Here is a 21,242-nt window from a genome sequence, read left to right on the forward strand (position 1 = left end):
TATACAAGAACAGATTTGTAGTACATGGTTGTAGACTATACACATTATACGACCTGAAAGTCGTCTGTAGTGTGATTAATGAACAGCTTGAATCTTAAAAAGTAAATTACATTTGCTGGAAAAGCTTTGGGCTTATTCCAACTACTCCCACGTCTTGTCACCCATAATTGCACACACTCACCTGCATCATAAATAACCCTGAGCGTAAAGCTCGCAGAGGAATGCATCCTGCTTCTTGAGTGGGAGGGGCTGTGAGGCAAACAGCTTCTACAGAAGGATCAAACGGCAAGCGTCGTCTCTTCAACCTAGCAAGTGAAGGGCACTGTCTGTCAAATAGGCTACGGAAGTTCGGTGTCTTAGTCACGGGAGAGAGAGGGGGACAGAACCATGAAAGAAGTGGAGAAGGGCAATGATGTAGGAGGAGGCAAAGATGGGACCAGAAAATCAGAAAAGGATCAGGTAGGTCATAAATGTTGATGCTGACGCTGAGATGGAATTAATACTGTAGGCTACATGCCCAATGGTTTAAAATAGCCAAAAGTTTATTTTATGATTTTCATGATAATTGTTTTATTGCCTAAATCTCGCAACTCCACTTACTGCATGCATACCATTTGCATAACCCATGCTAAAATCCTGCCGACCGTAACCCACTTTTGGAACACTCTGCTGGACTGTTCCAGGTGTGCAAGTTAAGACTTGTGTGGCACAGGTTCCCATGTTAGTCCTTAAGGTTATAGCCTATTTTCCAGCCGCATGCCCTTCTTTTTGTCAGCATAGACTGTAGCCCCGGCTCTGTTTTTATGGTTTTAAAAACCGAATCCATTATCACACACTGTGCTAATACAACACAATTCAACTTTTATTTGAGATGATAAGTAGATTTTAAGATTACAATACTGTAAACGACAAATATAGCGTCCTGCGATAGCCATACGTTTAGTAGGCCACAAATAACCGGCTGGAGCATTTCAGTGAAAGATGTGAATGATCAGTTTTGTAAACGTCTTAAACTTCTGACAGACCATCGGGGAGTTGGATGTTTTCAAAACTCAGAACTCTCGTGACCAATGACCTACAGTCGGTGCTCGTGACCAATTGCACTACACCTCAAGCTTTAAGGCTGGAGCGCACATTGCGAAGGTGGTAAACCGCGAATGGCCCCGGGAAGAGGTTGAATTACATCAGCACCATTGCATTCTTCAGTCATTTGTTTAACGGTACTTGGTACGATTATTTATTTACGTTTTGACACGGTATCACACATTTTATATGACTGAAAGTTTTGCCCAGATAGATTTAAACCTCCCGTGAGATGTGTAGGCCTATCGGTGTAGCCTACTGTCAGCTCATGTTGTTTAACAGAACGCCCTTAACAAACGCGCAAGGAGGTAGAGAGAGCAAACAGAGAAAGAGAGAGAGAGCCCGGCAGTTGACTATTGAGCGTGTGTCGAATTGATCGCTTCAGTGTTTAATTCGGTACCCGCACTGCATTCCTCTCATTCCAGACAGTCTCTCCTGGTGTACTCCGGCGGAGATTATACCCTCTCCAGTCTGTAATGTCAACAACTCTGAATCTCTGTGGATCTCCTTGGATCCCAAGTCATAGTCAGTTGGCCCCACTCTTACATTGCCACCGAAATCCAGATACAAGGAGGCACTGCTAAATATGTTCTGTATTTTTGAGTAGGGGAGAGTGGGGTAAGATGTGCCAGTGGGGAAGTTGTGCCACCCCTTATTTCTAGGGAACCATAGAAAAAATTGGTCAAGTGACCACATATTTTTGAAGAGTCAGCCATTTAACTCATCCTGCAAAGAAGAGAGTCTCTTTGCATGAGAGATAAGCACATTTAAGTTAAAAAAACCTGTTTTTTGCCTTCCAAAGTAAAATTTCTATGATCACGGTTTTTTTGATTGTTGTGTCTACACAGGTTTACACAAGTTTAAAAACATTTCACACATGTTTTAGTGCTTTGGTAAGCTACACTATGAGTCTATATAGCTAGTATGAATTTAGCTCAAAACAGCTGGATGATGCATTTTTTCCAAAAAGGTGGGATTGGGGTGATTTGTGCCAAAGGGCCTGGGGTAAGTTGTGCCAGTGATCTGTATAGAGAATTCCATTCAATTTGGTCTTCATTTGAATTTCATTTTTTTCTGAAGATGTGTTCATGTAAATTACCTTTAAATAGAATTGGCTCAACTCAGCTTTGTTCTGATGTGGTCAGGAAGCTCTAGGCCTTGTTTAAGAAAATGTACCTTTGATGTGCTCATGTGGCGCAATAGGCTTGTAGAAAATCAGCTTTTGTTGTTGAAAAATAACTTTAAATACACCTTAAATGAGTAATTTTGCATTGAATTTGTCTAGCTTTTATATAGCAACACAGTTTCTGAGATGCAAATATACTGTTTTACTTCAATAATCTATGGCACAATTTACCCCAATGTATTCTCTTTAATGGCACAACTTACCCCGCACCGGGGGCAAGTTGTGCCACGAGACTACTTTTTTTCAGTAAGCTATATTTCTTTAATACTATATTTCAGATCCAAATTGATTGTTCCCAAAGATGCACAACATCCTGAAATATATGTACATATTTTAGTTTGAAGCATTACTGTCATGGTCTCGCTTATAAGTCACTTTAAGTAAAAACTGGCACATTTTACCCCACTCTCCCCTAATCAGGGTCACTTCAAATAGGCCTGTGACTGATTTACAATGAGAAAATGTTGTGCCCCTATCCAATGAAGCTGCCCTTTGTGTTTTCTTGTCAATGTATTTTTTCTGGTGGAAGATTACTCAATAGGATAGAGAAATCCCAAACATTAGGGCCATGGGGGAATTATAATGACCGCCATAATTGTAGCCCCCCTGAAGTAGGATAGGCTTAAATAAAAGCACTTTTTGGGCAAAAGCTCAACAACAGTTTCACCAGTAAGACATTTTTATGGCAAGATGGCCTTGAGGAGGTGCATGACCCTAGTTCATTACAACTCATTTGTGGAGTAGCACCACCTAGTGAATAATGTTAATGCAATAATCTAGCAGTTACTTGCCAATATTTTGCGATATAAAGGTTGTCTGGGAATTCCCCGTCCACTTCACTGCATTTCATTTGCTCAGTTAAGGCTGATTTATGCTCAGAGACGTAAGCGCAAGCGCAAGAGGCCGCGCAAGCCCCTTGCGCGACTTTTCACGTCTTGCGTGCGTCGGCCCCTTTTTCTAGACTTGCGTCATTTTTTACGTAAGGTCTTACGCGAGCCTCGCAGCATGCATTCTATCAACGAATGTTACGAGATGAGGTTACTAAAATATTCTGCATGTCTACTCAGTTTTACAGTGCTTCCCAAGTAAAGGTTTGAAAAGAACTTCAAGCTTCAGACTTTCTGTTAGGGAAGCTGTTATCTATCTGCAGAGCAAATGTCAGGCTCATACAAAAACATTAACGTGAATTAATTGATGCTAATACCTAGCACGATGTCTATAGGATTTCCCATATACGTTAGCATTAAGCTAACGTATTTTCTACCACAGTAAACCATGCAATACTATGTGATTGTTTTTAGAAAACGAATGTTACGTGATGAGATTACTAAAATGTAGTCTGCATGCCTGCTCAGTTTAACAGTGCTACCCAAGCAAAGGTTTGAAAAGAACTTCAAGCTTCAGACTCTCTGTTAGGGAAACAGCTTTCTATCTGCCAAGCAAATGGCAGGCTCATGACAACACGCGCAACCTTTGGGAGCATGAACTGCACTGAGCCTTAAAGGCGGCTGCTTGCTTCAGCGTTGGGGTTAATTGTTGCACAAAATTTACTCAGTGCAGTTCATGCTCCCAAAGGTTGCGCGTGTTGTCATGAGCCTGCCATTTGCTTGGCAGATAGAAAGCTGTTTCCCTAACAGAAAGTCTGAAGCTTGAAGTTCTTTTCAAACCTTTACTTGGGAAGCACTGTAAAACTGAGTAGACATGCAGAATATTTTAGTAACCTCATCTCGTAACATTCGTTGATAGAATGCAGGCTGCGAGGCTCTCGTAAGACCTTACGTAAAAAATGACGCAAGTCTAGAAAGGGGGGGCCGACGCACGCAAGACATGAAAAGTCGCGCAAGGGTCGTGCAAGGGGCTTGCGCGGCCTCTTGCGCTTGCGCTTACGCTTACGTCTCTGAGCATAAATCAGCCTTTAAAGGCGGCTGCTTGCTTCAGCGTTGGGGTTAATTGTTGCGCACAATTTACTCAGGGCAGTTCATGCTCCCAAAGGTTGCGCGTGTTGTCATGAGCCTGCCATTTGCTTGGCAGATAGAAAGCTGTTTCCCTAACAGAAAGTCTGAAGCTTGAAGTTCTTTTCAAACCTTTGCTTGGGTAGCACTGTTAAACTGAGCAGACATGCAGACTACATTTTAGTAATCTCATCGCGTAACATTTGTTTTCTAACAACAATCACATAGTATTGCATGTTTTACTGTGGTAGAAAATACGTTAGCTTAATGCTAACGTATATGGGGAATCCTATAGAGACCACGCTAGGTATTAGCATAAATTAATTCACGTTAATGTTTTTGTATGAGCCTGACATTTGCTCTGCAGATAGATAACAGGTTCCCTAACAGAAAGTCTGAAGCTTGAAGTTATTTTCAAACCTTTACTTGGGAAGCACTGTAAAACTGAGTAGACATGCAGAATATTTTAGTAACCTCATCTCGTAACATTCGATGATAGAATGCAGGCTGCGAGGCTCGCGTAAGACCTTACGTAAAAAATGACGCAAGTCTAGAAAAAGGGGCCGACGCACGCAAGACGTGAAAAGTCGCACAAGGGTCGCGCAAGAGGCTTGCGCGGCCTCTTGCACTTGCACTTGCGCTTACGCTTACGTCCCCGAGCATAAATCAGCCTTAAGGCAGCTGCTTGCTTCAGCGTTGGGGTTAATTGTTGCGCAAAATTTACTCAGTGCAGTTCATGCTCCCAAAGGTTACGCGTGTTGTCATGAGCCTGCCATTTGCTTGGCAGATAGAAAGCTGTTTCACTAACAGAAAGTCTGAAGCTTGAAGTTCTTTTCAAACCTTTGCTTGGGTAGCACTGTTAAACTGAGCAGACATGCAGACTACATTTTAGTAATCTCATCGCGTAACATTCGTTTTCTAACAACAATCACATAGTATTGCATGTTATTAGTATTAATGCTAACGTATATGGGGAATCCTATAGAGACCGCGCTAGGTATTAGCATCAATTAATTCACGTTAATGTTTTTGTATGAGCCTGACATATGCCCTGCAGATAGTTTCCCTAACATTCGAACATTCGATGATAGAATGCAGGCTGCGAGGCTCGCGTAAGACCTTACGTAAAAAATGACGCAAGTCTAGAAAAAGGGGCCGACGCACGCAAGACGTGAAAAGTCGCCTCTTGCGCGACCTCTTGCGCTTGCGCTTACGCTTACGTCCCCGAGCATAAATCAGCCTTTAGTCTGGCGAACTACGCAATGGCGGTCCACTTCAGTCACGTAATTGGACACTCCTTTAACCAATCAGACCAACGATACAGGTGACTTTGCATCTCGTTTTCAATTGAATCATTGAGAGCGTTAGATGCACACTATAAAAACAGATTATTATCGGCTTTTGTAGTTAGACTATCTGGTTGTTCTAGTGCTCATGTACAAGGAATAAACTGATATTCGTTATAGGTTTAAAAAAAAAAAACGTTTAACACACCTATTTTGTTACGTAGTCGTGGTTAGTTTAAATCTGCCAATGGCGCGCCTGAGCCAATAGCCAGTTTGTGATTGGCTCCAAGGATTCTGAACCAACCTGGCATATACACTCTGCCAGACCGACTTTGGAGGCAAAATTAAATTGGCCGGAAGAAGAGGGGCGGGACTTCCCAGACAAATATAAAGGTTCAAAGTTTATGAAATGTGACATAATGCATTGCTACCACATTTTTTGGACACTTGTTAAATTTCGTCCAGACTCCAGAGGAGACAAATTTCAACATCTCAAGAACAACAGCTAAAATTTGGAAATGTGCTTGGCTTACCGATGGTCATTCAAAATTCAGCAGCTAATACACAGTTTTGTGAATGAACAATGTTGATAGAATTGTGTAGGCTCATCAATGATGGCATGTAGAAGCTATTTACCCAATTTCAAACAATTTATCCATAAGATGTTGCTACAACAAGTTACACAGTGTTTTACTATGTTCCTCTGACATGGTTTGGTCTTTCTTCAAAAATTCATTTAGACTTTAAAACCTTACAGAACATTTACAAAATCATTCAATCTTTCATCTCTTGGAGCAAATTGTGGTTGGAGTCTGATGACTGCTGCCTTTTAAAATCTATGATAATATACCCCTGTCCTTCATGTGCACAGCTGGTCATATAGTGTTACTGCTTCACACCCCTTTTTGAATACAGCTGGCACAATCACAAAGCATAGTTCCTTATATTTTTGGAAACCTAGGGATCATTAAGTGTTGTTTCAGAGAGTCAAATTGTGGGAAACTAAAGTAACTGCACTTTACTTTAAATCTACTATTAAGAGTTTTTGATTTATGACTTCATTATCAATTCCTAAAAAACCTGCTGCATGCATCTGACATGTCTGGATTGTTGGCAGTAGTATGCCTTTGGATGCTGTATCCCAAATGTCTGCCTTTATGTAGAAGCTCACAAGGATTTGCAGGGAAGTCTTTGGAAATTAAAAAAAAATCTATTGTAAGAATAACATTTATATTGTTAGTTGTATTTCAATATATAAATGAACTATGTTGTAGCAGCCTATAATTGCTTAACATTTCCTACAAATCGTGTTGAAATTGTGTGTATCAAATATGATACAGAAGGTGTTAAACAAGTATAAAATATGTACAGCAAGAATTTAAGGTTATTCATCTGTAAATCCCTCCATTGTTTATGTATTTCAATTCATGTTACTGACAGAAAATTCATATCTCAACAACTCTTTCTAAAACAGAAATGTATACAATTAAAATTTGTGTTATCAATAAATTACCACAAAGGTACCACATGTATCAAATATGATACAAAGAAACATCATATATGTAAATGACTACGTTTGATTTTTTTTGTTTTTTGTCAATAGGTCCGATTAAACACTTTAAGGAATTTTATGAATTTGTGTCAGAAATAAAACACATTGTGACAGATTTTGAGTTTTCTTTCTTTAAATATGGTCGTCTTTGTTGATATCCTGTTTATATGTACCTTATCTGAAGTCAGACCTTGCTAGCTTCATGAATTTGTTTACTGCTAATGGTCCTGGTTGAAGCCCCAGAAGTGTTTGAACTCCAAATGTATCAAACAATTAGAGCACATCTGATTAAATGTGTCTAATTTATGTATTACTGTGTTCCCTCCAGAGATGGGTTCCAAAGACCATTAAGAAGAGAGTGTGCACAGCATTTGTGGAAGACTCCTTAAGGTACAGCCTTGTTTCAGTTGTCTGATATTTGTCCTTATGTGCACTCACATACACTGATTATGCTTCAGAGCTGGAATGTTATAACCCAAACCTTTTGTGTTTTTAAAGATGGTATACCCATGTGGAATGGCCTTCTTCCAATCTTCGTCTCATTGGGCTGATCCAGCTTAGACAGGGGTCTCATAGGGCTAATCCAGTTTAGACAGGGGTCTCATAGGGCTGATCCAGCTTAGACAGGGGTCTCATAGGGCTAATCTAGTTTAGACAGGGGTCTCATAAGGCTGATCCAGCTCAGACAGTGGTCTCATAGGGCTGATCCAGCTCAGACAGGGATCTCATAGGGCTGATCCAGCTCAGACTGTGGTCTCATAGGGCTGATCCATCTTAGAAAGGGGTCTCATAGGGCAAATTCAGCTTAGACAGGGATCTCATAGGGCTGATCCAGTTAAGACAGGGGTCTCATAGGGCTGATCCAGCTCAGACAGGGTCAAAAAGAATAGCCAGTGGCATGTATTTACTTTAATTGATACCGATTCATCAATACCTTCACTGTACTTTTGGCTATGTGGATTATAACATTTAATAAACTAAATAAGTTTTTCAGGAGAAATTAAGTATCTAGCTATCTATCTATCTATTAGAGAATAGTTTGCTTTTCAGTTGCCATTCCTTCTACACAGAAGCACAGCAACTAGTATACTGGTGGCTTCACCTCTCATTGACCTTCCTGTTGCATGTATAAGGTATTGTGGCTCAAAGTGCAAGGCAAGCCTGATGACCTTATTGGAAATGCGAACAATGCTTTAGTCATTAGATCCATATCAGAGCAAGCAGAACTGAGTTAATACTAGTACACCAAAAGGCAGGGCTTGTTGTTTTGATGTTGTTGTTGTTGTAAGCAGCAGAAACAAAGGTCATTTTTTTCTTGTTTTTGCTGATGTGATCTCAAGACACCAGGCTAAAATCCTGCTATTATTTAGGAATCTCAATAGGCCCACAGCCACATCATTAATACTAGTCTCAGCATCTCTTCCTCCCTCTCTCTATGTGTTCTCTCAGCAATGGGGTTCTCTGTCAGTGTGGAGGGGCGCGAGAGCTGCATAGCACCATCGCCACAGGGGATTATTTTGGGGCTGCCATCGTGAGCCAGTGGGCCAGCGCCCAGCATTCCTCTGAATACCCCACAGATGCTTTTGGGGAGCTGGAGTTTGCTGGGGCGGGCAGAAGACACAGTAATGTGGGTACCCTCTGACCTCCAGAGCTCCCTGCTTCTCAGCCTTCGCTCTTTGAGTCAGTCAGAAGAGTTCTTCCAGATGCTTGTCTTTTTATGTCCCTGTTGTACCCAATATTTCCTACAACATTACTGCATCCTATTTCTTTTTCTTTAATCTCTTTCCATTCATGGGTCAGAGACTATCTTTACATGCATGCCAGATGTTCGTGAGCCTGAATGAAGATGCAGATGTGTGTTTCACCTCTTATCTTGTATAAGGGCCATTCTACCGAATTCGTGTAATATGCAGTCCCTCAACAATAAAAACTATTTACAAAACAATTAGGTACTTAGGCATAGATATTTAATTAGAAAATGTTATGGTCTATATAAACCCAATGCATTACATGAGATAGTGATAAGCTAAATATATACAAAATCATCATTTATAGGGTACTTTCTATTGGGAAGTAGCTGTCCCCAACCCTGACATCTAAATTTCAATGCCTTTAAATAACACTTTTCAATTTTTTTTGATTTTTTTCGATGATTTAATTTCAAAGATCTTTATGATTGGGTTGAAACAGAACTTGGAATATTTAGATTTATTGTGGGTTTAATTTTTAAATCAATTTACTATACTCAAAAAATCATGTCCCTAGTTTTCATGTCACTACCAAAACACAAGCGTTTTTATCCATTGGCTGAGCCTGTGTTTTAGCCACGACTCTGCATTTTTGACCATGCAGTGACACTGCATCTCTGTCCCTCATGGTTGAATGGTAAGTAGCTAAATCCCATAGTTTTTATATAAATGTGTTCCAAAGTCTGAAAATCGACGTGTAACCTTAAGAATTGTCACTACCGAAACGCATGTTTTCTTCAATTAAGTCAACCTTTTAGGGTTTCATGGAAAATCTTATGTTTGTATGTGTGTTCACCTCTTCAAAGATGTGTTTGCAAGCCGTGTGCTTGCTAGAATTCTTTATTTATGCTTAAAGTTAGCTAGAATTGTCACTACCGAAACAGTCACTACCGAAACATTTGGTAGTGACCAGATGATTTTGGTAGTGACAAAATGAAATGGTAAGTAGTTCAATCCCATCATTTTTAAATAAATGTGTTGTGTGGACTAAAGGGCGGCCCAGAGCACCTTTTGGATGATTTTGGGAGAGAAATGAACATCCATCCAACAGTGCAGTCACTACCGAAACAGTGCAGTCACTACCGAAACAGATAAATTGAACTTCAAAATTTGGTAAAAAAAATTCATTTCTATGGATTTCATTGTGAAAACCTTCAAGAAATATTTGTAAAAATACTCTTCAGAGAATGGAAGGAAACACAATCTGAACAGGTCAAAAATAATACTTTTTTACTATAGTAAATGTGATGTTTCGGTAGTGACAATTTTTGGAAGAGGAAAAACATTCCAACACATTCTGAAAATACAATATAAAACTTGACTGTTCTTTTACTAGATATGTGTACTTTAGATATGGTACAATATACATACGGACAAAGTTTTGGGAATAAACCATAAAAAAATTCAAAATATATCCGACATGACTTTGCATCAATTCGGTAGAATGGCCCATAAAGGTATTCTACCTGTCTACTTAAACCTCTTATGTACAATTGCCTTCTGTTTTGCCAACTTGCACTTACTAACCTCAGTCCTTTCAACTCCTTACTGCTCGCTGGCTAGCTTAGGTTTGGTGGAACTTGAATGAGGCTTTTATATAATTTTTTTCCTTTTTTTAAACGTTTTCTTTTTGAAAAGAATATATGTGATATTTTTGATGAACTCACAGGACAACTCACAGATGAATAGAGACCATGAGTAGCCATCATGTGATAGCTCACTGACTATTTAGGGCTGTGATCATGCTTTGTGCTTATAATAAAACTAATTACACAGAGAGCAGCTGGGACTAACACTGTTATTTCTGAACTCCTCTCAGTAGAAACATACCAGCCAACATCTAGTATAATGCTGTCTTTATCTCTCTATGGATCGAGTGTGTAATGAAGAAAATGTTCTGGGTATTTACGTCTCCTCTCACGTCCTGCTCGCCAGTTCCTGCGCCTGTCGTGTGACACAGCCCCTGAGATTGTCTACACGCTGATGACGGCCCACTGGGCAGTGCCAGCCCCCAACCTGGTGGTGTCTGTTGTGGGGGGCGAGGGCAAGGAGGTGGCCAAGCCCTGGGTGAGGGAGGTCCTCCGGCAGGGCCTGGTGCGGGCTGCACAAAGCACAGGTACATTGTGGGGGTTTGTTTTGTGTTGTCTGGTTTGGAGGGATTTGACAAGAGTGACACTCTGTTCCTATCACTGTAGGAAACTTGTCTTTTCTCAGCTCCATGTCCCTTGTGTATTCTGTGTAAATAGAGTGGTGTCATCATAACACACAATCTTCCTCTGTATTGCTCTCTCTGTCTCTGTCTCTGTCTCTATCTCTATCTCTCTCTATCTCTCTCTCTCTCTCAGGAGCGTGGATATTTGCTGGGGGCCTTAGGGAAGGCGTTGGTCGTTGTATTGGGGAGGCAGTGAGGGATCATGGGACAGCAGCCTCCTCTGTATCCCAGAACAAGGTTATTGCTGTGGGTGTGGCACCTTGGGGCCTTGTGCACAATCGCCAGCAGCTTGTCAATCCAAAGGTCAGATATAATCTCATAATTCTCCTTCCCCATGTTTTCACACACACACACACACACACGAATTGACACATACGCGCTCATACCAACAGACAAACAGGCTTTAATTGCGAACATCTGTACTTCATGCATAACTTTTGTTTACATTATATGCTTGTCTTCTCTCTCTTTCTCTTTTTCGTTCATTCTATCTTTCTCCCTCCTTTCTTAGGGAAGTTTCCCTGCAAGGTATTATGTTCAGAACACTTCTCGAGATTCCCGATGTCTGGATAGTAACTACCAGGCTTTCCTTCTGGTGGATGATGGCAGTGTAGGCCGCAGAGGAGGGGAGATGGGGTTCAGAGCTAACTTAGAGGACTACATATCCCATCAGCGCACTGGCATCTGGGGTGAGAGTCTTTTGATTGTTGATATTATTGTTTAACTTGTATAACTCGTAAGATAGCGTAAGCTGCCCTCTGCTGGTCATTTCTATACTTGCACTTATTATGACTAGTTGATTATACCGTGCATGTCACCACAGTGGTTTAAAATGTAGAAGTTCAAAACAAAACAAACTATAAAACCTTTATCTCAGTGATGAGCGACTGATGATGAGTCTGATGATTTGGTTCCTCACAGGCAGTGGCAGTATTGAGATTCCAGTCTTGTGTATGTTAATATCCGGAGATGTCTCCATGCTAGAGGTAACTTTCATAATCTTTTATCACAGTGTACGCCAGAATACCTTTTTCTAGGTATAAGGATTCCCTTACTTGACAGCATCCTCGTATGTTTCCTGTTATTTCTATGTCTTTCTGACTTTAGAAAATAAAATACATATGTGTTACCTGAGTAATCACTTGAAATGATTCAATGAAGTAATACAATGTCTCTGACTTTCACAAAGTCCCGATTCAGTTGCTGTTCTGTTACTGAGTGTATATAATAATCAGATTAAGGGGATGTACGCCTACATATGAATCATTCGACCTGGCCATATCCTGAGATGTGAACCTCACAGATATATCTCTCTCCCACACAGAGGGTGGATCTTTCCCTGCGTAAGGCCACGCCGTGGCTGGTTCTGAAGGGTTCTGGCCCTGCAGCCGACCTGATCTGTGAGCTCCTGGATGAGCTGTCAGCGATGCCCAAGAGCCCCACCTCACCCCCTGCAGACGGGGAGGGCGTAGATGGCCCCAACATGGAGCAGAGGGAGCGGGTGCGGGACCGGATCAGCAGGGCCTTTCCTGGCGAGGCTGACCTGGAGAAACTAGTGGACCGGGTAAGGTTAACACATCCTTCTGTGTGTCAGAAAATGCTGAATGCTCATTGTTCATTTTTGTACATTGTACATTTTTGTGGACTTTGTTTGAACCATTTTGTCTATTTATCGGTGTCTTCTTCTCCTCCCTCTCCTTCTCTCTCTCTCTGTCTTTCTCTAGGCTCTCAGCATTTACCAGAATAGGGACCTTATCACTGTGTTCCATGGGGAACAGGAAGGGGCAGATGACTTCGACACAGTCTTACTAAAGGCCTTGGTCAGAGGTATCATTACATGTTGCCATTGATAATCAGGGTGATAGAATGTGTGGGTGTGTGTGGGTGTGTGTGTGTGTGTGTGTGTGTGTGTGTGTGGGGGGGGGGGTGATAGAGTAGAAGAAATTAAGACAAAGCAGAAAAGATGTGCACTGTAAATATAATCAGAAAAATAGAGAAAGTGATAGGAGAGGGAGAGAGAGGGAATGGGGATTAAGATCAAGAAAGACTTTCTCACAATCCCAGATTTCAGAGGAAACTATTTCAGACTAAAAGACATTAAAAGAGAGAAGGATGGAGAGAAAAGAAAAAGTCTCATTTACTTAATCACTTGCTTTATGTAGCCATCAATTATTAAATCATTATTCATTCCAAATGTGTTTGTGAAATGGCATTCAGCCAGCAAGCGCGTGTCCAGTGACGCCAGTGAAAACATTGAGGAGCTGAAGTTGGCCGTAGCCTGGAACAGAGTGGACATCGCCAAGAGCGAGCTCTTCAATGGGGACATCCAGTGGCGGGTGAGTGTATGAACACCATGGCCCTCTCAACCATTACACAGCTTCTTTCAAACACCCTTCCTGATCTTCATCCCTGCCTTCACCCCTCAGTACGAAGACTTGGAGGACTCCATGACGGACGCGCTGGTGAACGACAAGCCTCAGTTTGTGCGTCTCTTCACGGAGAACGGCCTGAACATCCTGGACTACCTAACCAACCAGCGCCTGGAGAGCCTGTACAGCTCGCTTTCTGAGAGCTCGCTTGCCTACACCCTGCTGCAGCGTATGCTCAGTGAGCGACAGGGGTTAGCCGCCAACCTCGCCCCCGTTCCAACCCCTGATCCCAGCACCCCCCCCAAGAGCCCCATCAGCTCCATCACCGACCCCTGCTTAGCTAACAAGCTCAGCCTCTATGAGGTAAGAGTTCAAAGGGCGCACATCACAAAGGGTCAGGAGTGAATTCTCTGAAAACAATTGGGGATTGCACTAACAAAAAAGCAGTCAAAGCAGTAATAATCTGTATAATTGCATTAAGGAGGGTTGCCTTTAATGTCTTATGTGACTGAGACCTTGTTAGTGGTTGTCTGATTGTCAGTTAAAACTACAGTGATGCTGTGATTTACCACCATGCATTATTTAGCATTTCAGTCACAATGCCATGTTGTTTCAGGTATCCCGAGTATTGTGGGACATCCTGGGAGACGTTTGTCAGCCCTTCTATTTTGGTCCACTGCGTTTGCATCATGGTACTAGCACAAGAAAAGCACTGAAGGTATGGCCCATACTTATCAGCATCATGTACAGACTGTGGAAACATCTGCAACCAAGAGCACTGTTGATCAATAGGGCCTTTAGATTTGTCTGTGTCAGTTGGAGCAATAGTTACCAGCCAATAATGGGTTAGTCTCAGTACCTATGAACTATGGCTGATGTCAGAAACGTGCACAGGAATTTTGAAGGGCCATTGCTCTTCCCCGGGAAAAAGGGGCAACACGTTCATTTTTGTCACCGCCGCCACCACGTCCCTGTCCCCTGGACGCATATTCTGCCTATATCACTTGTAACGCTGAAATTGTCTGGGTCAGTGGCGCCTGCAGCCGTACGGCTGTACGCACTCTGCGTACCTTCTGTTACGCGATAAGACAAAAAAAGAGAGAGTCTGAAATCATGCGCTGAGCCTGGCAAAAGTGCACAAGGCACAAACAAACGAATAGTGATTAAAGCACAAACAAACGCTTACAAAAGTTATCTGACACACGCTGGTCCCAGCACCACGCATGCATTGCCACTGTAATCAAATATTATGAACGCATATTACAAAAGGGAAACTGCAGACAGAGGGGAGCGCAAAAAATTGCGGTACTACGAACTCCCTGTCCAAATGAATGGAGTAATTTGACTTTATGATCAGCGATATTTCAGGGGTTGCTTAAGTATCTTACGCCCCTCGTCCTTATCGGGCGTTGGTGGCTCTGTGCGTACCTCCCAAAAAAATTCTGCAGGCGCCCCTGGTCAGGGTCGATCACTAACCGCCGCCACGCCCGGCCCCCTGGACGCATATTCTGTCTATATCACTTTTAACTCTGAAATTGTCAGGGTCGATCACTAACCGCCGCCACCACTCCCCCTGGACGCATGTTCCGCGATTATTTTATCTAGGCCTACATGAAGTTCTGCAGCCGTAATACTATTTAAAAAATATATATATTTCCTTCGGAGGGGCAACTTCAGTCGAGGAGGGCAAACAGGCAGTTGCCCGAGCAACCTTAGCCCCCTCCTGTGCACGTCCCTGGCTGATGTATTCTCACATGTCAGTAAAGATGACGAAAGCCTGTGTGATGACAATATGACACATAAATCTTTATTAAACAAGTCAGTGCGTACAGTAAATGTAGATTCACAATGCTACGTTATGATGAACCTATTACCTGATATTTGACATGGTAGAGTATGTTTGTCTGACTGTCTCCCTCTCTGTTTCCCTTGTCTGTCCCTCTTTCTCTATCCTTCTTTTCTCTCATTCAGCAAGTGAATAAGCTGTTGCTGGGGGAGTGTTCATACAAAGAGCAGCGCTGTCTCTCTCCTTGGGCATCCCTCTTTATCTGGGCTGTCCTGCAGAACCGCAGTGAAATGGCCATCTTCTTCTGGGAGATGGTACAAGCCCCCTCTCCTCTGACATCTACATTGAGGCCAGTGGCTGAGTCCTAGTGCCTTAAAATGTGTGATTGCCCTGCCTTTATTTTGTCTCTCTCTCTCTTTCTCTCAGGCAGGAGAGTCTGTCCTTAGTGCTCTCAGTGGTTGTAAGATACTGAGAGAGTTGTCTAAGATGGAGAATGAGACCGAGTCAAAGTTGGCCATGAAGGAGCTCGCCCAGCGCTTTGAGAACCTGGCACACGGTGAGAGGAGCACAGGAATGATGAAAAATACAGCAAAATACATCATGCACTTTTTAGGTCATTAGAATATTATAGATATAGCCTATTTAGTTATATAACTAGAATTGTTTTTACAAGAAAGTGATTAGAGGATATTGTAAAAGGCTATGCTGGCTTTTACCTATGGAGACAAATAGGTCAGGTAGTAGGGGTACAACACTGACCTCCAGGTTGTAGGAGTACAACACTGACCTCAGAGCTCAGGTAGTAGGGGTACAACAATGACGTCTAGACAGAGCTCAGGTAGTAGGGGTATTACACTGACCTCAGAGCTCAGGTAGTGGTAGTACACTGACCACCAGGTAGTAGGGGTAAAACACTGAACTCAGGTTGTAGGGGTACAACACTGACTTCCAGGCAGATATCAGGTAGTAGTGATACATCACTGAACTGAGGTAGTAGGGGTACAACACTGACCTCAGAGCTCAGGTAGTAGGGGTACAACACTTACCTCCAGGTAGTAGGGGTAGATGGGCAAAAATACATCAAAATGTATTTTGATACAATATACAAAATACCCTTCAAATAAATGTATCAAAATAAAATACAAAATACTGTTGCCAGAAAATGTAACAAATTACAATACATGTATTTTGTATTTTTAAAATACAGGAAATACTTTTTCTGAATTTTCAGTTTTATCTCAATTTGGTATAGCAGAACATTCAGGTTTGGGCTATTCAGTGGCGTAACGTAGTTATCACGGGCCCAGGAGCAGGCTATTATGACGGGCCCTAATCAGTGTTGTAAGGCAGTGGTTCCCAAACATTTGAGTACCGTATCCTTTTTTTCATGTTACCCCTGCCACCACGCCCCTGCCCCCTGCCCCGCACACATATTCCGCCTATTACACCTGTCAGTGTAATTTTTTCGCTGAATATATGTATACATCAGTATTTTTGGCAATGTGACTTGGCTATTCAGACTATTTAGATTGAGATAAATATGTTTATGGGCCCTGGCTACGGGGGTGTGTACACAAAGCTCTGGTGAACCCAGTAAAAAAGAAAGAACAGTCACAGAATGTCAGTGTAACTAAGCAAAGCTATTAAAAGACAACAACTTGATTGATTTTGTATATATTTTTGCAGGCAGCAGCTGTGTGACTTTCATGTTTTCACAAAACAGGGCTCTCATTGCAATCTCTATTAGTGTTGTGACGTTCGAGAACGAACCGATTCTTTTGAACGGCTCTTTAACATGAACGATGTGAACCGAGTCGCAGCCAGCTAGGAGCCGATCTTTTTTTTTTTTTTTCAGTTGCGTGGGGAGGAGCGCAGCCCTGCGTGGTGCTTGCTAGGGTTCATAGGGTTCCGGACTCCATAACAGCAACAACTTATTTGCCGTATTTAGCCTATTCCAACTGTGTAGCACTGTAGGCCTTCTATCTTATCTTTGTAATTTTTCATTTCACTTCACTTCATTGTACTTATTTGTTTTTTAATCTTTTGAATTCAATTGCTTCCAATGTACTGTAGCCTACATTGCATGTTGTTATCCCAATTCCTATTCCGAACCCCCTGCTGCTAAAACATGTGAATTTCCCTCACGGGATTAATAAAAGTTACCGTATCTTATCTCATGTAAATGCTTTGAAAGTGTCAGCACTCATGTCGGGCTAATTAAAAGCCCGATGTAGGATACAATAGAAAGACCAACTAGGTTTACGAAGGCTCTTCAGCTCATACAGAATTCCATAGGACAAATTCGACATTATTGGGAAGTTATTCCCGTTTATTTCAACAATTAGCTGAAAAACATACAAATACCTGCTGAAAAGCTGTTGTAAGTTCCCCCCCTATCCTTCGTTGGTTGGATAATGATTATCTCCGGTCTTTCTGGCCAAAGTTGTTTGATGGCAAACTAACTTCTCATCCAATGTTAACCTCTCAAAAGGCTTTTTGTATCAGAAATGTAACAGGGCATTCCATGGTATAATGTTCTAAATGTCCTGTCCATAACGACAAAAAAAATTCCTTCTATTTTCTTAATCCTACAAAAATGTGGCTAAAATGATTGTAACACCTCATAAGATAGGTAATGAACTTGATCTAGATGCAATTTGATGTAGGCCTATATCACTCTTTTCTAATTAAAGTTATGTCAAAGGTTATTCGTTATGGACAGGACATAGTATGTCGCAAATACCATGGAATGCCCCAACACTGTTAGTTACAGGTGCAACGCCACTCGCAATTTCTTCATCTGATCTGATTTAAACACGAAAGATAGCCTACTGGCGGAATAATTTGAATTAAAACATCAACAGAGTATGACCATGGGGCAGAGCAGACAGTTTCAGTTGTTTTAAAGTGCTATATAAATAAAGTTGAGTTGGTTACAGTTAATCCAGATCAGACTTTGATTATTTCCAGATAAAATGAGTTACCGCCAAGCTGGCTTCTTTAAACTTAATACATATTAAAAAAGAGCCAGTTTTTTGAACGGCTCTTTGAAAGGAACGGCTCACCAAGTTCCGGCTCCCCTCAAAGAGCCATAAATCCCATCTCTAATCTCTATGGCTTCCGGGAGGGCTATCCCCACCATGCTTTGGACATCATACGGCTTTGATCAAGTCACATTCTGTCAAGATGGCTAACGTTCAGTGCAACAACTCGATTCGCTCTTTGAAAGAACCTCCTTTTAGTCGGTGTACTAATTAAGATACATTGACAAGGATCAAGACAGCTAAGTTTTCGACCTGAGCCCTGTTTTGTGAAAAAAAATGGATTTAACATGAGAGTCAATGAGAGAGATCTGGGGTGGTTTCCTTTTCGCCCCAAAAAGGGGCGGGCCATAAGAAGCACCACTTTTGACTGATGCCTGATTCGACAATGACATTCAGAGGCAGATCAGATGGTCTAGTGCAGTGGTCTTCAACAGGGGGTCCGCGGAGGTACTGCAGGGGGGTCGCGAAATCTTTGGTTGATAAGATAATTTTTTTAATATTTCTAAAAAAAAAAAATTAAAAAAAATTCAACAAATTTTTTTTTTTGCACATTTAAATGTCTTCCAAATCAGAATTGTATTTATTCCCTTTAAATTTACATTAACATAAATCCAACATATTGTAGCGAACGTATAAATTGATCAAGAAGACGTTATCTTTCAGTCCAATCGACACATTCAGCTACCCACAGGAGCTCTCTCAAGCTGGGCACCGGTTCACTCACAGCACCTTTCATGCACAGGCACTAGCCAATCAGATCGCGTTTCTGCCCAAGTCTAAAGAGCGCGAAAATCAAAGATAAAAGATGGCGGACCAAACTCCATGGCTGGTCTTGTTTGTACCTATAAATTGTTAGTTTGACATTTTTTTGCTTAGATTTAAAAAAAATAAAAAAATAAACTAGAAAATGCATTTCCTGAAGGAAATACCAGTGCATGAAATGCAAAGGTTAAGAAAGGAAGAAGAAAAGAAAGAAGAGTGAAAGAAGGAAAGAAGAAAGGAAAGAAGAGTGGAAGAAGGAAAGACAAAAGGAAAGAAGAGTGAAGAAAGGAGAGAAGAGCGGAAGAAGGAAAGAAGAGTGAAAGAAGGAAAGAAGAAAAGAAAGAAGAGTGAAGAAAGGAAAGAAGAGTGGAAGAAGGAAAGAAGAAAGGAAAGAAGAGTGAAATAATGAAAGAAGAAAGGAAAGAAGAGTGAAGGAAGGAAAGAAGAGTGGAAGAAGGAAATAAGAAAAGAAAGAAGAGTGAAAGAAGGAAAGAACAAAGGAAAGAAGAGTGAAAGAAGAAAATAAGAAAGGAAAGAAGAGTGGAAGAAGGAAAGAAGAGTGAACAAGAGTGGCTCTGGATGAAGAGATAAAGAGAGAGTGAAAATATTGAAAAAAGGAGATAAAAATGGAGTGAAGAAGAGAGACTGAGTGTGAGAGAAAGTTGACTGAGAGAGAAAGATGGAGAGATGGAGAGAAAAAAAAGTAGAGAATGGATGGTGTCTTAATGTTCCTAGTTACAGTTAAATTGAGAGGGACAGAGAGAGTAGAGGTTCCTTTGATTTGGTGCAGCTGTAAGTGAAGCACAGGTGCAAGCCAGTTTAAAGACCCTATTGTGATGTCATAATGGCCCAATGTAAGTCAATGGGAGAAATGTATATTTGTTTTTCTTTAATATCTTAAAAAGTATAAAGTTTAGAAAAGTGAAAAATACATAGCATAAGTGTCGTTTACAAGACCTACGCGTCAAAGTTTGAATGAAGTTTCTACGTTAAGCGGTTCGGGCTGAATTAATCGCAGAAAAAGGTAACAAGAAGAAGAAGAAGAAGAAGAAGAAGAAGCCTAGGAATAACAATACAGGGCATTTCATGCACTGTAATAAAGAGAAATAGACACTGTACAAGGTCAAAAAACGTAAATTGTAACTGAAAAATAAGTGAGGATTTGCGAGGTGTGTGAGCCTCCTAGCTAATGTAAGCATGCTACTACCTACAATCTTAACAACTTGCTAGCGGTGTGATTGGTTTGTTGACCTGTCAATCTCACTATAACATCTATGTTGTCAACACAACTCCATGCGCCAGACTCCTCCTCCGTCATCCGTTGGATCGTGTCAGTCAGGAGTTATTGAAAAGAAGATACATCTCACTAATGTGGGAGGATGTGTGCCATCGACACAATAACAGGGTAGCTATGTTTATTTGGCACTAGGCCCAGAATATTATAAACAAAATTTTATGCAATTTATATAGTAGGGGGTCCCTGCTCATCTCGCCATCAGTTTGGGGGTTCCTGGCCTGAAAAACGTTGAAGACCCCTGGTCTAGTGGTAGAATCCGACAGAAAAAAAATCTCCTTCTGCCTAAACACTGGAGAAAGTATTTTGAGTATTCTAAATACAAAATTACTCCACTCTAAAGTATTTTGTTACAAATTACATTCGAGTTTTTATCGGCCCTATCAAATACAAATTACAAAATACTCAAAAGTAAATTAACTAGTATTTCAAATACAAGTAATTGAAATACTGCCCATCTCTGGACAACACTGACCTCCAAGTAGGTAAAACACTGACCTCCAGGTAGTAGGGGGTACAACACTGACCTCCAGGCAGAGGTTAGGGAATGGCGTACGTGTCAAGTGCCACACATTAGTGCAGCGTTTCTCAAAGTGTGGGGCGCGAAAGGACGCGATCTATGGCCCCCCCTGATCTATGGCAATGCTTTCATTTATAGACAATAGATTTTGATTGACGTCGTCGTATTAATTGCAGCGGGACAATTTCCAAAAAAATGAAGTTTAGTTTAGTTAGGGCTGTGTACTGTTCTCGCTACGTGTTTTACATGTTCAGTGTGTTTACAGTCAGCCAAACTTGATTTCACGAGCCAGGTAGCGTGCGTCATGCTCCTTTACTGATGTCAGACGAAACGGAAAATACTCACAAGGTATCTTATCTTAACACAGCAAGTTACTATTAGATTAATTACACCAAGAATCAGCGCAACAACAGATTACAGCACAGCTGGCTAATAAGTGCTAACGTTA

At 41.4% G+C, this 21,242-nt stretch overlaps 1 protein-coding gene across 1 annotated transcript in view; it reads left to right on the plus strand.

The window, feature by feature from the left end:
• Window positions 1–387: 387 nt before the first annotated feature.
• trpm4a (transient receptor potential cation channel, subfamily M, member 4a) overlaps window positions 388–21,242 on the plus strand; it is a gene marked incomplete at its 5' end in the record, with an annotated part of 32,451 nt that continues 11,596 nt past the window's right edge. Inside the window, 14 exons of the mRNA XM_080856644.1 lie at window positions 388–459; window positions 7,388–7,449; window positions 8,509–8,686; window positions 10,743–10,923; window positions 11,153–11,322; window positions 11,531–11,708; window positions 11,941–12,005; window positions 12,344–12,583; window positions 12,744–12,846; window positions 13,237–13,355; window positions 13,446–13,751; window positions 14,005–14,106; window positions 15,360–15,488; window positions 15,601–15,730. Of these exons, the coding sequence (XP_080712770.1) occupies window positions 388–459; window positions 7,388–7,449; window positions 8,509–8,686; window positions 10,743–10,923; window positions 11,153–11,322; window positions 11,531–11,708; window positions 11,941–12,005; window positions 12,344–12,583; window positions 12,744–12,846; window positions 13,237–13,355; window positions 13,446–13,751; window positions 14,005–14,106; window positions 15,360–15,488; window positions 15,601–15,730 (2,035 nt within the window). The remainder of the gene's footprint in view (window positions 460–7,387; window positions 7,450–8,508; window positions 8,687–10,742; window positions 10,924–11,152; window positions 11,323–11,530; window positions 11,709–11,940; window positions 12,006–12,343; window positions 12,584–12,743; window positions 12,847–13,236; window positions 13,356–13,445; window positions 13,752–14,004; window positions 14,107–15,359; window positions 15,489–15,600; window positions 15,731–21,242) is intronic.

The sequence above is a fragment of the Sprattus sprattus genome (genome assembly GCF_963457725.1).
Source record: "Sprattus sprattus genome assembly, chromosome: 18".
Taxonomy (NCBI): Eukaryota; Metazoa; Chordata; class Actinopteri; order Clupeiformes; family Clupeidae; genus Sprattus; species Sprattus sprattus.